Genomic DNA, 15,477 nt, shown 5'->3' on the forward strand with positions numbered 1-15,477 from the left:
GTAACCAAAAGGTTGTGGGTTCGATTTCTGGTGCGGGCACATGCAGGAGGCAACCAATAGGTATTTCTCTCTCACATCCATGTTTCTTTTTCTCTCTCCCTCTTTCTAAAAATCAATACATCAATCAATTAAGACTGCCTCCACAAAGCAAAAAAAAGGCGCAAACAATAAGTAATAACAAAGGACAAAACATTTTTAAAAAAGGAAAGGAGCCCTGGCTCGTGTGGCTCAGTGGTATGAGTGCTGGCCTGCGAACCCAAAGGTCACCAGTTCAATTCCCAGCCTGGATTGCAGGCCAGGTCCCCAGTTAGGGGCCTGAAAGAGGCAACCAATCGATGTTTCTCACCCTCTCTTTCTCCCTCCCTTCTCCTCTATCTGAAAATAAATAAATAAAACCTTTAAAAAAATTTTTTTTTTAAAGATTGACTCCAGACAGCCCCCATGTCTTCTGGTTAACAGGTTTTGATGACTTTCATTTCATATCCTAGTAAGCCTCTGAAATCCACTATCCATCCCAACTCTCCTTTCATATCCCTCTCCCATGCATCCCAGGTCTCCCTTGAGCACTGTTGGACAATAGTCCTTTGGTAAAAAAACACTGCTTCTAAATTACACCCCAAAGCAGACAAAACAAAACAAAACAAAACAGAACTCCACATCTATTAAATGTCACTCAGCCTGTTTACTAGTCAGACTGCCAAAAAATCATTTGCTTCTCCTCTTGTAGGTTTAGACAAACACAAACCAAAAGGACCTCTGCTCCTATGTATGACTACTGCTTCTCCTAGGACTTGAAGAACTGAGACTGATATTAGAGTTACTTCCTCGCTATAAACCCAAATAGAACACTTTGTTTATTTTCTCTTGGCATACAGTTAGTAGCCTGTATTTTCAGGCAGTCATTGTACATCTTTTGGCAAGTGCCTTTAAGTTTCTCAGTACAAATGTTTCATCCAAAGAAGGCAATGCATTGTACCTTGAATTTACATGCCAAGAAAAAGACTCAGACCGAAAAGAAGACCTTCAGTATCACCTTCCTGCAATATATGAGACGCTACACTAGTTAGAAGGCCCAGATCCAATTCCCAGGTGTGCAAGTGTCTTTTGCAGGATGATCTCCATCCTGCTCTTTAATCTTTCTGTACCTCAGTTTTTCCATCCTGGAAAACAGAATTGTATTACCTGCCCCTCCCTGAATTTAGACTCTTACTGCTGACTGAGAATATTTATGTTTCTATAATTTGTGAAACTGGGGTTTAAAAAACTTAGAAAATTAAGCTCAAATGTTGTTTCTCACTTTGCCAGACCTGCCATGCAGAATCCACAGAACATAGCAGGAGTCCTGAAGCAAGTAGTTCTGACTTTCCGCTCAACAATAACACATAAGAATGGGAAGCAAGAGGCTAGGCAGAACCTTCAGATGCTACATGGCTAGCTACGGAAGCAAGTCATTAAGTATCAGGCTCTATGAGAGTATTATCACCATAGACATACCACCCTTAACACTCCATTGAAGAAGCTACCTCAATATTTAAAAGCACTTCATCAATGTTTACCAAAAACAAGCACTTCCCCTGGATGGAAGTGCCCTGGTAGGGGTTGCCTTGGGGTGACACTATAGTTAACTAAGGACAAAGAAATGACAGCCCTAGTATGAGGTACAAGACAATTTAAGATTTAAGGCAGTATTTTACAATCCTGTCTGAGTTACTAGAACACTTCTGAAATACAAAATTCCAGACAGTATTCCAAAAGAGATTATTAAAATGCAAATATTGGATTGTAAAAAGATCAACTTGGAAACTTAAAAAAAAACTTTCTAATTATCACACTTTCCATTTGGTCACCCTTTGGTCTGTGCAGCTATTACATACAACAAAGAAGTTTACTGCTCTGTCTAGGCTCCCCACAAGGCCAAGCTGCCCCTTTGTTTCAGTAAACATTCTCTTTGCTATCATTGAATTATTGACATTAAATTATATCTCAAGGAGACTCCAACAGGCCCTCGAGTTGGTTCGGGAGTTTTCCTCTTACCTCTAACCCCTTTTCCTCCTTTCCTTCATAAACCTGGTGTAAAATTTTAGACTGCTCTCTGGGTGATTTCTCAGAGCAAAAGCAGCCTGGCAACTATAACTAGTAAGCAGAGGTATACATGAGATGCCAAAATATTCTGACATGAGAAATAAAAAATTCTCACGTAAAAAAAAAAAAATTTATCTCTATCTAGTTGCAGCACATTTTATGCCCCTAAGCAATGCATCATATAGCCGACACTAAGTTCAACACTACACTTGACAGACATCATTAGAAATTCATACTATGATTCACAATATGAATTCTAAAATACATTTCATATCCTGATCAAAATGCAGCAAACCCTTGTGAAAGAAAAGTGGTATACAAGTTAAGAAATACTCTCTAATGACTGAATCCCACAACTCCTGCTTCATTTAAAGGGGATGGCTTTGTGTAGATCAAGCACTGGGCATGGAAAGCAGAGAGACCTATGTTCAATTTCAGGTTGGCTACTTATTTTAAGACCCTGAGACTTTTCTTATCTGTGAAATAATAACGTCTATTTTACAAGGTTCTTGTGAGGATAAACAGTGCTATACAAATTTCAGTTATTATTATTATTATTCTGTCTTAAATTTATTTGAAATTGAAAATGGTCTGAAAGACCATTTGGAGCTGGTGATCCATTAAGAATGTCCTTTTCCTGGCTGAGTAGTTCAGTTGGTTAGAGCATCCTACCTATACGCCAAGATTGCACGTATTATCCCAGGTCAGGGCACATACAAAAATCAATCAGTAAGTGGAACAACAAATCCATGTATCTCTTTCCCCAAAAATCAATCAATAAAAAAAATTTTTAAATGTCATTCTGTTCATATGCTTACCAAAAATTTTCCAAGTCAACCTCAAGTCACTGAAAAGCATCATCTCTTTCCACTGACTACAAACAAGCAAAGCAGCACTATCCTTCCGTGGGCATGGTAAGCAGAGACAGAAACGAAAAACTGGGCATCTTTACAGTGAATGGGGCAGAGATACTTTATTTCATTATTTGGACTGAAAAGTAACAAAATTTCCCAATGAGGACCAAGATACAACTAAAATTAAATACAACCTATAGCTGATTCAGAAAGCTCAATAATCATCATACATTAATTAATCCTCATGGCATCCCAAAGAAGAAATTTAATTCTCATATTCTAATTACTTACAATCACAGGAAAAATTTGAATGAACAAGATATACCAATTTCATAAAGCAGGTCAACAAGTATTTTCTCCTTTCTTATCTATCCAAACTTCACCTACCTTTCAAGTCCCTTTTCAGAGAGCTTTCCATAACTAGGCCACCCTTCATTAATTTCTTCCTTCTCTGGAACTCTATGGTTTATCATAAAATTTAACACTTATAGCCTCTCTTCTCCTGACCCTGTGCACCTTGCAAAGCATCATTATCTCAGTTCAAACACTTAATAACTGTTTGTCTCATGTTTAGTTGGACTAACATTTCTTGGGGACAGGGATTATGGTTTTGTCTCTCCAAGAGGGCTTTTCAGAAAATAGTACCTACCTACCTATTTATATATATATATATATATCGGCGGCGGCGGCAGCCGTCCGTCTCGAGAGACGATGGTGTAGCTTCTTAAGAGTCTATCTGCACCGCCGAGAATGGCTGTGCAGTCCGACTCAGGAGTGACAGGGTATCTGTCTCCTCCCGTGTTGAATCGACATCTTGCGATGATGCTGGAGTGTCCTCTCCAGTGAAGCTGAAGCTACAGAGCCTGGGCAGGGTGATATGGAGGGTCTGCTGTTGCCCATGCAGCAGGCCCCCCCTCTCTTCGCAGCTGAAGGGTCCAAGGGAAAGACGGAGTCAATACAGCTTGGCTTCAGGTGCGCCGCAGGAGTTGCCGGTGTTGACTACAACGTCAAACCGCCTTAGGGACTCCGGCTCCGGATTTTCTGTCGGGGTTTACTCCCTTAGCCTTTCCCCTGAAGAGGTATGCCGCAAGGCAGCGGAGGTTTTTTGGAGTCAGAGTTTTCCTTCTCTGATGTAATATACATACATATATTATGTGTGTATATACACACATAATATATGTGTATATACACACATATATATAATATATATGTGTGTGTGTGTGTGCGTGTGTGTGTGTATTCCAAAGAGAAGGGAAGGGAGAGAAAAAGAGAGGGAGAAAGAGAGGGAGAAACATCAATCAGTTGTCTCTTCCATGTGCCCTGACTGGGGACCAAACCTGCAACTCAGGCTTGTGCCCTCACCAAGAATCGAACCTGAGACCTGCCAGTTTGTGGGACACACCCAACCAACTGAGCCACACCTGCCAGAATAGCACCTACCATATTTTTACCAGTTACTACGTGCCATATATTGTACTAAGTGCTTTACATACTTTATCTCATTTAATCATCACAATAATTTGTATTATTGGTATTATTCTTCCGATTTTACAGAAGAAAACAAGGGTATGAAAAGGTTAGGCTGAAGTTATACCTTAGAAAAGAAAGGGCTGAGATTTGAGCTAAAGTGTATCTCTCCAAGTTCGCACAAAATAGAGATTGTGAACAAATATTTGCTAAATTATACTAATCATTTCATGTGTGCTGATGTCACCCAACTGATCTAATGAGGGTAGAAGCCTTGCTCAGAGGTTTATGAGGTACAGTGGGGAGGGCTGCCCCTCCGTGCCAAGTACCCATCAGGTTCTAGGTTCAGCACCTGGCATTTCACATCAAGCAACTTATTTACTCTATAAAAAATTCTAACTAAATTCTTTTCAACAAATAGTACGGGTAATTCCTCCATCGGAGATTTACCCAAAATGTCACCTTCTCTCAATCCGAACACAAATGCTTCCAGGTGCCAGGTGTGCTACACTCCTTCTGAATCTCCCTTTGCCTCAAAGAGGACAAAGCCTTCTGTTTCCCAATGACCAGTAGGTTAAAAATCTCAGCATTTTTATATTTTTTTAATCTCAGCTTTTTAAAACAAGCATGTATCAAGTTCCTGGCCTTCTTCAGAACAGGCCATCCTGGGCTTCGTTCTCGTCATTCTAACACTCATAATCTCAGTTATTAATCACCACAGCCGTGTGAGATAGGTAGTGTTTTCTCCACTTAACAGGTAAATAACGTGCAAAAAATCCCGCAACATTGTTAAGGTTACTTGGCCAATGGCCGATTAGGGGCCACAATCCAGGTCTCCTGACTATCCACCCTGTTCCATTCCTTCAGCAGAAACTCATAAATAGTAACCGATTTATCTGGTGTCGCTGGGCACTCTAAATAGCAAAAACTCTAGAATAATTTTCACTCAAAAGGTATTTATTGGACGCCTATATGTCAACCTTGTAGGTTCAAATATTATCTCCTCTACCTATTGGCTGTGTTAACACGGAGCAAGTCTGTTTCACCCCCTTAGGTGAATTCCCTCATCCATAAATGGAGATAATAGTACCTACCAAACGGTAATGTCGTGAGAAATGAGATGAAAGAGAAACGCCTGGCACTATCTCTGACAGATTGTGGGCGCTTAGTAATTACGGATTCTCTTCACCTACCTCCTCCGCCCCACAAGCCTCGGGGTTCACTCACTACCCCCATGCCACAGGGTAATCACTCTGGCCAGAGGCCTGCACGCGGCCCCCGGTTTTCACAAGCCAGGGCCCAGAGCACTGTCATACCTGCATGGAGTCAGCGCTGACGATCTCGCCACCGAGCCGCTGGCCTAGCTGCAACGCCAGGGTGGATTTGCCGGTGCCCGTGGCCCCGAGGATCACTACAAGAGGCAACGTCCGTGGCAGACCCCGGAGCCCAGGTCCTACAGAAACTGCTCGTGCAGCCGCCGCCGCCGCCATCTTGAAGACATCTGCGCTTGCGCGGAAGCAGCTGTCCCCATGACAACCGGCAGTGCGACTGCGCAGACGTGGGGCTCAGTAGGGAGAATGTGAAAGGAGGGGTGACCTGCGGCACTGAGGTCCCCAAGCTTGAGAAGCTCCGGACGTGACTGCCATCAACTAGCTGGTGTCAGAGCGTCAACTACCAACTCTCTTACGTGGGGGATGGCAGTCCTATCTAAAATAGATCTATTCCTATTATTCTTTCACAGCACCCAATAATTTTTCTTCATAGCACTGATTACAATATAAAATTATAAATGGAGAATACTCTTGTCTTTTGTCTTGACTTTCCACTCCAGGCTGTTAGTTCCAACAAGCAAGGAACAGATTCTGTCTGGGTCATTGCTGTATCTCCAGTACCTAGCACAGTACCTGATACCGAATAGGCACCCAATACTGTTAAATGGAGAGGAGAATGGCTTGCCTATCTGGTGCTGGAGCCAGTCAGCTTAGAGGCGTGGCATTCTCCAGGATCACATCTCCCTGTTATCAGACAAGAGTGGCTGCTTTAATGTTTTCATCTCACAAGGCAGTCAGACACAGTCAGAAGGCAGGGCAAAACTTCCCATCTCTTTGGAGAAAGGATGCAAGAGATGGGGTGAGAACAGAGAAAAACAAACAACCCACAAAATATGAAGAGGAACAATAAGGAAGACAGAAAGGATTAAGCAATAGCAATCCTCAAATTAAAAGCAGGGGTGATGAAAATTAGGACCAGAGAGGACCAAAATCCAGGGGACTCTACACCTTTAAGGAAAGGCTTTGGGCCCTGGACGGGTGTTGCTCATTTGGAGTGTTGTCCTGTAAACTGAAAAGTCACCGGCTCAACTCCCAGGGTATATGCCAAGGTTGTGGGTTTATCCCTGGTTTGGGTTGTGTGTGCAAGAGGTAACCAACCAATCAATGTTTCTCTCTCACATGGATGTTGCTCTCCCCCTCCCTCCCTTCCCCTCTAAAAAAAAAAGAAAAAGAAAAGAAGAGGAAGGGCTTTGGAATCAGATGGACCTAGGTTCAAACTCTTGCTTGGTCACTTATTAGGTGTGTGGCCTCACACAATAACTTCACTTCTTAGCCTCAACTTTTGTATCGTAAATACCTCTCAGGATTACCATAGGGAGAAAATGAAGTAATGTCTGAAAAGTGTCTGCTACAATGCCCTGGCACCTAACCACCACCATTTGTTGAATACTTTGTATTTTTATAATAGTAACACCCCATCTGCCTTACTAAAGAGGTAAGAGCAGCAGCCTAAGGGCCGAGACATTTTCAATAATGTGTAAAAGCATCTAAATACCTATTGTATTAACCCCTTCTTAGCCAATTTAAGAGTTAATTGCTTTCTGCCTGAGATTACTTGTCTCTATCTAACTCTCAGATCACATCACCAGGATCCCTTGGGCCAGAGGAGTTACTCCTAGAAGTTTAGAGCATATGTGAGTATGTCTGCCAATATGTGGCCTGCCTGGAATAACTGTGAATACATTTCTCAATCACTTGAGTCACCATTGGCATAATAGCCACTCTTGTAGCCACCTTTTGTGTGGAGAACACCAGATCCTATGATCCCTATACCTCCTTTTCTCAATCCAACCTGCTTTGATCAAAAGCCTTGCTCTCTCCAGCTTATGGTACCTGCCTGGGGCTGGTTTTGAAATCAAAGTGTGTGGCCACATATTGGCAGACACTCTCAACATGATGGTTGTTAACTGTGGAGCCTTTGCCTGGAGACTTTCAGAGGGTACAGTTACCATGGCAACCAACAGAAAGATGACAAGCTGGAGAAACGATGCAAATAAAGCAAAAGGGAGGCTAATTTCATGATGACAATATGACCATGACAGAGTATGCTCACTCACAGATGGGAAGGCACTGTCCAAGGCACGACCAGGTGACTGTTATTAGAAAGAGGAAAAAAGAGGGGGGTGGAATTTACCACTGAGACCAAAAGAAGGAGAGGCTGGTTGCCAAGGCAACTGTGGAGAAAGAAATGAAAAAATGAGGCTTTACCACAGCAGCAGAAAATTGCTTCTAGCCAAGCAACACAGGACTGTTGCTATAGAAACAAAGAGACCAGGGATCCTGTAGACCATGGGGAGAATTATCACTAAAATGCTGAGCAGGAAATACTCCTAAATCAGAATGGAGTCCATGGTCCAAAACAAATGAGAAGTGAGAAAAACATCGTACCATTTCCATTCATTGTAATTCTGCCAGTATTACCAAAGAGAATGGGAACTTCTTTTATAATACCTTTTTGATATTTTATTTGTACCTCTGTCTCCCTAATGACCCTCTGAACTCTAAATTACACTAAGAATAGTTCCTGTGGTATAATCTGTAACTTGAAATCCTAATTGGAGAGATTAAGTTCAAAGGAAAATTGGGAAATTAAAGTCTATGACCAAGAGTTAAGTATTTCTAAAAAAAACAACATAAAATCCTCTAATTGGGAAGCTTTGTAGGGTAACAAGGACACAAAAGGCAACAAAAGGGAGTCAGGAAAGCTGTTTGTAGTCGTGCCCAGGTATTAGCTTTGACCCCCTCTTCCCGTTTTATGAGGTCGGATGGGATGTAGCTCAATCTATTCTGAAAGATAGCTCAAGAGGAAAGGGAGTCTCTCATCTAAAGTGTATGTATATACGCAGAGGTGAAGGACACAGAAGCCCATCTCCAACATACTCCACTGCTTACAGATTATTTTGGGTAAAAAAATTCTCATATAAAAGGCAAAAATGTTGGGGTAGGCTCAGTCTGGAAGAGCCAATCTAAAATGTAGGAATGAAGTACAAGGGATGCTCAGATTACTTGGAGGGTAATAATTCTTTGTCTGCCCTTCCGAAAGTCCACAGCCAGCCACCTAATTGTCACTTGGTGTGTGCGTGTTGTACCCTGGGGCAGATATATAGTCACTGTGGGCCCCTCTGCACTTACTTCATCTTCTTTAGGAAATTGAGGGCAGTGCATTGGGTTGGATGCACATGGGAACATGGCAGAAAAGGAGAAAGGGAGAAGTGCGGGAAGGCGAATGGGAAATCTGGGTGATGACCCATTATTGTTTATTATATTATTTTCTATCCTCTGCATATTTTAAATAATTTATTTCAGCCCTGGCTGGTGTGGCTCAGTGGGTAGAGTGCCGGCCTGCAGATCAAAAGGTTGTCAATTCAATTCCTGGTCAGGGCACATGCCTTGATTGAGTGCCAGGTCCCCGGTTGGGAGCATGCAAGAGGAAACTGATCGATGTTTCTCTTCCCTTCTTCATCCTTTCCCCAATCTCTAAAAATAAATAAATAAAATCTTTTAAAAATATTAACAAAAAAATAAGTATTTATTTTAAAATATTTTAGAAAAAGAAACATAAAAAGACCACTACTGGTGAAACCATTAGAGTGGAAGTTCAATTCAAAGTGAAGCATCCAGAAAGCTCAAACATTCAGGATGGAATTCTGGAGGATGCTTGTCATGGTCTGGACAGAAGGAAGAATGTGCCATGGGAGGACTGAAGCGTCTATTTCCAAGGTAAGAGAAAAGAAGTAGGATCAAAGACAAACGCTAGCTTTTTGGTACATCCCATGGTGCCTTTGCAAGCTAACCCCATACTAATTAGGCATCCTAGATAAAAAATATTTCCTGTGGGGATATTTCATGATGAACTTGGTGCCTGTATTAGATTCCTAGGGCTGCCATAACAAGTTACCACAGACTGGGTAGCTTAACACAACAGAACAACATTCTCTCACAGTTCTGGAAGCCAGAAGTCCAAAATCAAGGTGTGGACAGGGCCATGCTCCCGTGGTTCCCTCTACAGATGAATCCGTCCTTGCCTCTTCTAGCTTCTCGTGGTCACTGACAATCCTTGGCATTACTTGGTCTGTGGCAGCATGACTCTGGTCCTGCCCCTGTCTTAACATGGCCCTCTTCTCTGTTTGCATGTTGGATAAACCTGAATTTGGCCGTGGGTGGGGAGTGGATATTATACAATTCAGTATAGTGCCTGTGAGTAATCACACCTTCCATTGGTTTGGTGAATTGCTGTTTCCATTGGTGATTGGTTAGTTCAAATTTGGGAGCATCAGAATTACTCAAATCAAGCAAGGAAAAGAATAGAGCTCACCATGTTGTAGAGTTTATGTTACACCTACAGTTAAGTTACATACAGGGTTTGCTTCAGAGCACACTAGAATACTCTCAAAGGGTACTCACTTTGGGCCTTCTCAGCTCTCCAAGAGAGCCTGCATACCCACGGAGCATCCCTGAAGACTGCAAACTTGGAGTCGGGGAGGTGCAAAGGTCAAAAGATGCAGAGCCTTCAGAGGTCTTTGCCAGTTCTAGTCTCAGGGCTTTTTTTTTTTTTAAATATGAAATGCTTCATGAATTTGCATGTCATCCTCGCACAAAGACCATGCTAATCTCCTCTGTATTGTTCCAATTGTATTTTACTTATTTTTGTATCATTACAATTTTAGTACATGCGCTGCTGAAGCGAGCACCTCGGGACTCTTTTGAGCTTTCTCCTGTACTCCTCTGGCCCATTCTCTCTCTCATGGCGTGGCATTTTGGGCCATCATCATCTTTATATCCCGATGCATTTCAAGCCTTTATCTTCATTTCAAACCCTTTTCTAAAGCTTCAGTGTTACATTTCCCACTTCCTCTGTTTTGGATGACCCCATCACTTCAATCTCTGTGCCCCAAACCACAATCAGTTTCTTTTCCCGACTTCCCTATTTCAAAGAATCACAGAGGATGTTTACTATTGAAAGGATCCTCTTAGAAATCTAGTGCAATCCCTCTTGTTTTGTAAAAATGAGACCATTCAGCCAGCAAATCAGACCAGATTTCTCCCCTTTCCCCAGGTTCCACACAACCTTCCCCATCCCCTTTCCCCAAAGCTATTCCCTTAGCCTGGAACAGCGTCTCCTCTGCACTTAGCCAAATACTACTGGCGCTTCTAGTTCCAGTCAAAGTCACAATATCCTCAACAAGAACTTTCTTAATGACTCCAAACAAAGTGCTCTCTTCCCCTTCTGAGGCCTGTAACCCTTGTCTGAAACACATATTGCCTTATTTTGTAATCATGTTTGCATGCTCATATACTTCCATACGGAACTATAGCTTCATCTTCATTGCTTTTAACTGTGAGGGAGATACTATTCTAGGCACTTTATACATAATTTACTTACTCTTCACAACAGTTCTATGAGGTAGGTATTAATATTATACCCATTTTGGAGAAGAAGAGAACTCACTCAGAGAGGTGATTTGCCCAACATCTAGGCGAGTAACCCTAAGTCCCTGTTCTTAACTATTATACAGGGTAGGGGCAAAAGTAGGTTTACAGTTGTTCTTATGGAAGATAATACAATAATTAATAAATGATAATATAAGAATAAACTCTATGTTTCTCATACTCATGTCTGTAAACCTACTTTGCCCGACCCTATAATATGCCATCTATACCACCTTCTGTGAATATTTTTGTATCTTTGTACCTATGCAGCACTTGGCTCTAACCCCTTATTCCAAGGTTTTTCTAAGTGTGACCTCAGGATTCCACCTCCCTGCTTGCTTATCAGCAATGTGGATTTCTGGCCCTGACCTACTGCATCAGGGTCCTGGAGGTGGTTAGATTCTAAATACACACTCAGGCCCTAGCTGGCGTGGCTCAGTGAATTGAGTGCTGACCTGCTAACTGCAAGGTCACTGGTTCAATTCCCAGTTAGGGCACATGTCTGGGTTGCTGGCCAGGTCCCTAGTTGGGGGCATGCAAGAAGCAACTAACCTATCGATGTATCTACTGCATATTGATGTTCCCTTCCCTCTCTTTCTTCCTCCCTTCTTCTCTCTAAAAATAAATAAATAAAATATTTTTAAAAATAAAATAAGAAAGCTTCCCAGAAGGAGTACTTTCAAGTAATCTTGAGTATACATATTGCTGCTGCTCAAGAGGCAGTTAATTATAGGGGAAGGAGTAGCCCAGGTTTGGGGAGACTGAGATAGGCAGAGGAGAAAAGGAGGGCAAAGACCTGAGTCTCTGATGGGTCCACAGAATCCCATTACCCATGGCAGGCAGGAGCTGCAAGTCCGCAATGCTATTGCACATATGTGCCCTCCATTTGTCCTTGCTTGGCACTGCAGTGCCTTCAATCTGAGTTGGAGTCAACTGACTCCATTCAGTCATTAAATCCTCTAATTACTATTTAGGCAGAGATTTTTAAACCTGAGTATGTTTTTATTTTTATTTTTTAATATTTAATTTATTAATTTATTTCGGCAACCTTTCAGTTCACAGGCCAGCACTCAATCCACTGAGCCACACCAGCCAGGGCAAGCTTTCTTATTTTACCAATTCCCTCCTGTCTGTCACCTTTCAATAGGATGAATCTGTATTCTAGGTGTGGCTTGTTAAATGGTTTAAATAACACTAATTATTTGGGGAAAAAATACTTGCAAATTATATATCTGATAAGGGATTAATACCAGTGGTAGGCAGTTAGATAGGAGCACAGCAAGAATGATGAGCCAGGTACAAAAGGTCACCAGGGCAGAAAGTCGTGGGGGTGCCTAGCAACAGGCAAAACTGGGAAAACAAAGACCTCGCTCCCAGGGTAACCTTTCCTCCCCTAACATATTGCGAGTAATATGGTGTAGACCCTTAGACCTTTTATATCTATGGTTGTGCATTTCAGACCCTCCCCTGACATTTCCTCCCCTAGCATGTTGCCAGTCATGCAGGCTAGACCCTCTTGGGGGGCGGGGGACAAAACAAAGGGACTGGAGCATAGATCATAAACATTAAATCCCCAGGACAAGAGGTTTTGGCCCACATCAAATACATCTAGGCCTCAGTTGTGTTTCAGCTCCAGGCCCAGAAAAGCAGCAAAACCAAATAAGCAACACCATGGCTGATATCAAGACCAGATGCATTGATCAATCACCCCCTGCCCTGGCACTAACCAGTCCATAGAGACCTCACCAGACCCTGAAAAGACATATCTGGAAAGCTGATGAATATTCAATTGGGATCATCCTCTGAGATCTCCAGATAAATACAGTCATACCTCAGTACTCATCAGCTTCAGGACGTCAAACCCTGTACTTGTCACATTTTGATGACAAAAAAAAAAAATGTTTCAGCACTAGCATCGGGACTCGTCACACTTGCTAGAACTTGTATAAGTCATGATGCCGTCCCACAAGAGAACATGCTTCATTGTTCAGTAGTGCTCAGTTTCAGCACTCATCACTAGCTCCAGAACGAATATATGACAAGTCCTGAGGTACCACTGTACCCTCAAGCTGGATGACCCAGTGAGTCTCTCTATGGAGCACTCTCACTGCTCTTCCCCACCCCAATCCGCTTTCCCCCACCTGCTTTTCCCCACTCAGGCATGGTATCCTTGTCTCTTTCTCCTAATTTCCAGGGGCCCTCCTTTTGCCTCTGTAACTCGTTCCCTGAGCCCATTTCTTCTACAGCTCACTTCTTCTTTCCCTGTGACTTCCTAAAGAAACTCTTATAGTTTGAGTCTTGGCTCTGAAATCTTTCTTAGCTAGAACTCAAGAACTGAGGCTGCTGAGCCAGGGCCCACTCGTCTAACACCTGGTTCCACTTCGCTGCCAACATATCCAGAATATATAGAGAACTTCTAAAACTAAAAATAATAGTAATAAAAAAATCCAATCGAAAAATGAGCAAAGAACTTGAATGGCCATTTCTCCAAAGAAAAACAAATGGCCAATAAGCACATGAAAAGATACTCACCATCACTAATCATTAGGTAAATACAAATCAAAACTACAATGAGTTACCACCTCACATCTATTAGGATGGCTACAATAAAAAAAAATAACTAGTATTGGAGAGGATGTGGATAAATTGGAACCACTGCACATCTTACATGTGTAAGATGGTAGAGCTGCTGTGGAAAATTAAAAATGGAATTACTATATGAGTCAACAATTTTACTACTGGGTATACAGCCAAAATTAACTGAAAGCAGGGTTTTAAAAAGATATTTGTATATCCATGCTCACAGCAGCATTATTCACAACAGCTAAAATGTAGAAGCCATTCAAATGTTCATTAATAGATATATAGATAAGCAAAATGAGGTACATGCATACAATGGAATATTATTCAGCCTTAAAAAGGAAACTCTGACATATACTACAACATGGATGAAACTTGAGGATATTATGCTAAGTGAAGAAATCCAGCCACAAAAAGACAAATAGTGTATGATTCCACTTATAAGGGTTACTTTGCCAAAATCAGAGAGACAGTAGAATGGTGGTTGCCAGGAGCTGGGGGAAGGGGAAAGTAGGGAGGTATTGTTTAATGGGGACAGAGTTTTCGTTTTACAAGATGAAGAATTATACAGCTCTGGCTGGTGTGGCTCAGTGGATTGAGCACTGGCCTGTGAACCAGAAGCTCCCTGGTTTAATTCCCAGCCAAGGTACATCCTGGGTTGTAGGCCGGGTCCCTGGTTGGGGGCATGTGAGAGGCAATGGATTAATGCTTCTCTCCCTCCCTTGCTCTCTCCCTTCCCCTCCCATCAAAAGTAAATATATGAAAAAAAATTTTTTTTAACTTTGGAGATGCATGGTGCTGAAGATGATGGTTGCATAACATTATGGATGATTTAATACCACTGAACTTAATACTTAAAAATGGTTAAGATGGGAAATTTATTACATGCATTTTACTACAATAAAAATAATTAGTAAAAAAGATAATAGCTAGCATGCTCATAGAATACTTACCATGTGGCAGGCAATGGTCTAAACATTCCACATGCAATAACTCACTACAAAAAAAAAAAAAGCTAATTATTTACTAAGCACTTACTATTGCTCACAACCATCCAACATGTAATTTATACCTGTTTGACAGACACTGGGGCTAAGAAAGGTTAATAATTTTCTCATGGTCACGCAACTGGAAAATGCAGAGTCAGATTTAGAAGTGAGATCTGTTGGGTGTGAGCGAACACTTAACCATACTGCTTTCCACAAGTTCAAATGTGATCCATCACTTCCTGGGCACCTACTGGACTCCTGGTGTTGAGTCTCATGGTTTTTAATAAGTCAACCTGATAGAGATTTGAAGAACATTAACACAGTTGATTCCTTTGGCAGCAGTTCTAAATAAAGACATTAACAAGAGCTGCCCACTGAGTTTAAAGTAGAAATGTCCACACCCCAACGGAACTTCAGCTGATACATTTAGATACTCCCCTTCACCCCTCCCCAGTCACCCAGCCATCAATCATCTCCCAACCAGCTATCTCACCCTTAGAAAGAAACCTCTCTCTACTCTCCCTCCTATCACCTTCCAAATCTGCGGTCCCCCCAAAATAGCTACCAATAGGGGCAGGAGTTAAGCACATGTGTTAACTTTTTATTGTCAAACATGATGACCTTTCTTTTCTATACCAAGAGTGGCCTCTGGGCTGCCCCTTACTATGTCCACATCCCCAAGTTGGGTGTGTATTCTCTGAAATCCAGGAATAAAGTCCTGGCTATTTTTGGACAAAGATAGAA

At 41.9% G+C, this 15,477-nt stretch overlaps 1 protein-coding gene and 1 non-coding gene across 3 annotated transcripts in view; both read right to left on the reverse strand.

Annotated features, from left to right (window-relative positions):
- The window catches only part of TRIT1 (tRNA isopentenyltransferase 1), a 36,825-nt gene extending 30,906 nt beyond the window's left edge, over nt 1-5,919 (reverse strand). For both annotated transcript variants that reach the window (XM_090269178.1, XM_090269179.1), the window contains exon 1: nt 5,720-5,919. In XM_090269178.1, coding sequence (XP_090125304.1) covers nt 5,720-5,893 — 174 coding nt within the window. In that variant the 5' untranslated portion in view covers nt 5,894-5,919. The remainder of the gene's footprint in view (nt 1-5,719) is intronic.
- A 4,368-nt stretch (nt 5,920-10,287) lies between these two features.
- Nucleotides 10,288-10,393, reverse strand: LOC150014675 (U6 spliceosomal RNA). The gene has a single exon (XR_016510215.1). It is a non-coding gene; the product is annotated as a U6 spliceosomal RNA (small nuclear RNA).
- Between the last annotated feature and the right edge of the window lie 5,084 nt (nt 10,394-15,477).

This window comes from Furipterus horrens, unplaced genomic scaffold, assembly GCF_987537825.1.
Source record: "Furipterus horrens unplaced genomic scaffold, mFurHor1.1.pri manual_scaffold_3, whole genome shotgun sequence".
NCBI lineage: Eukaryota > Metazoa > Chordata > Mammalia > Chiroptera > Furipteridae > Furipterus > Furipterus horrens.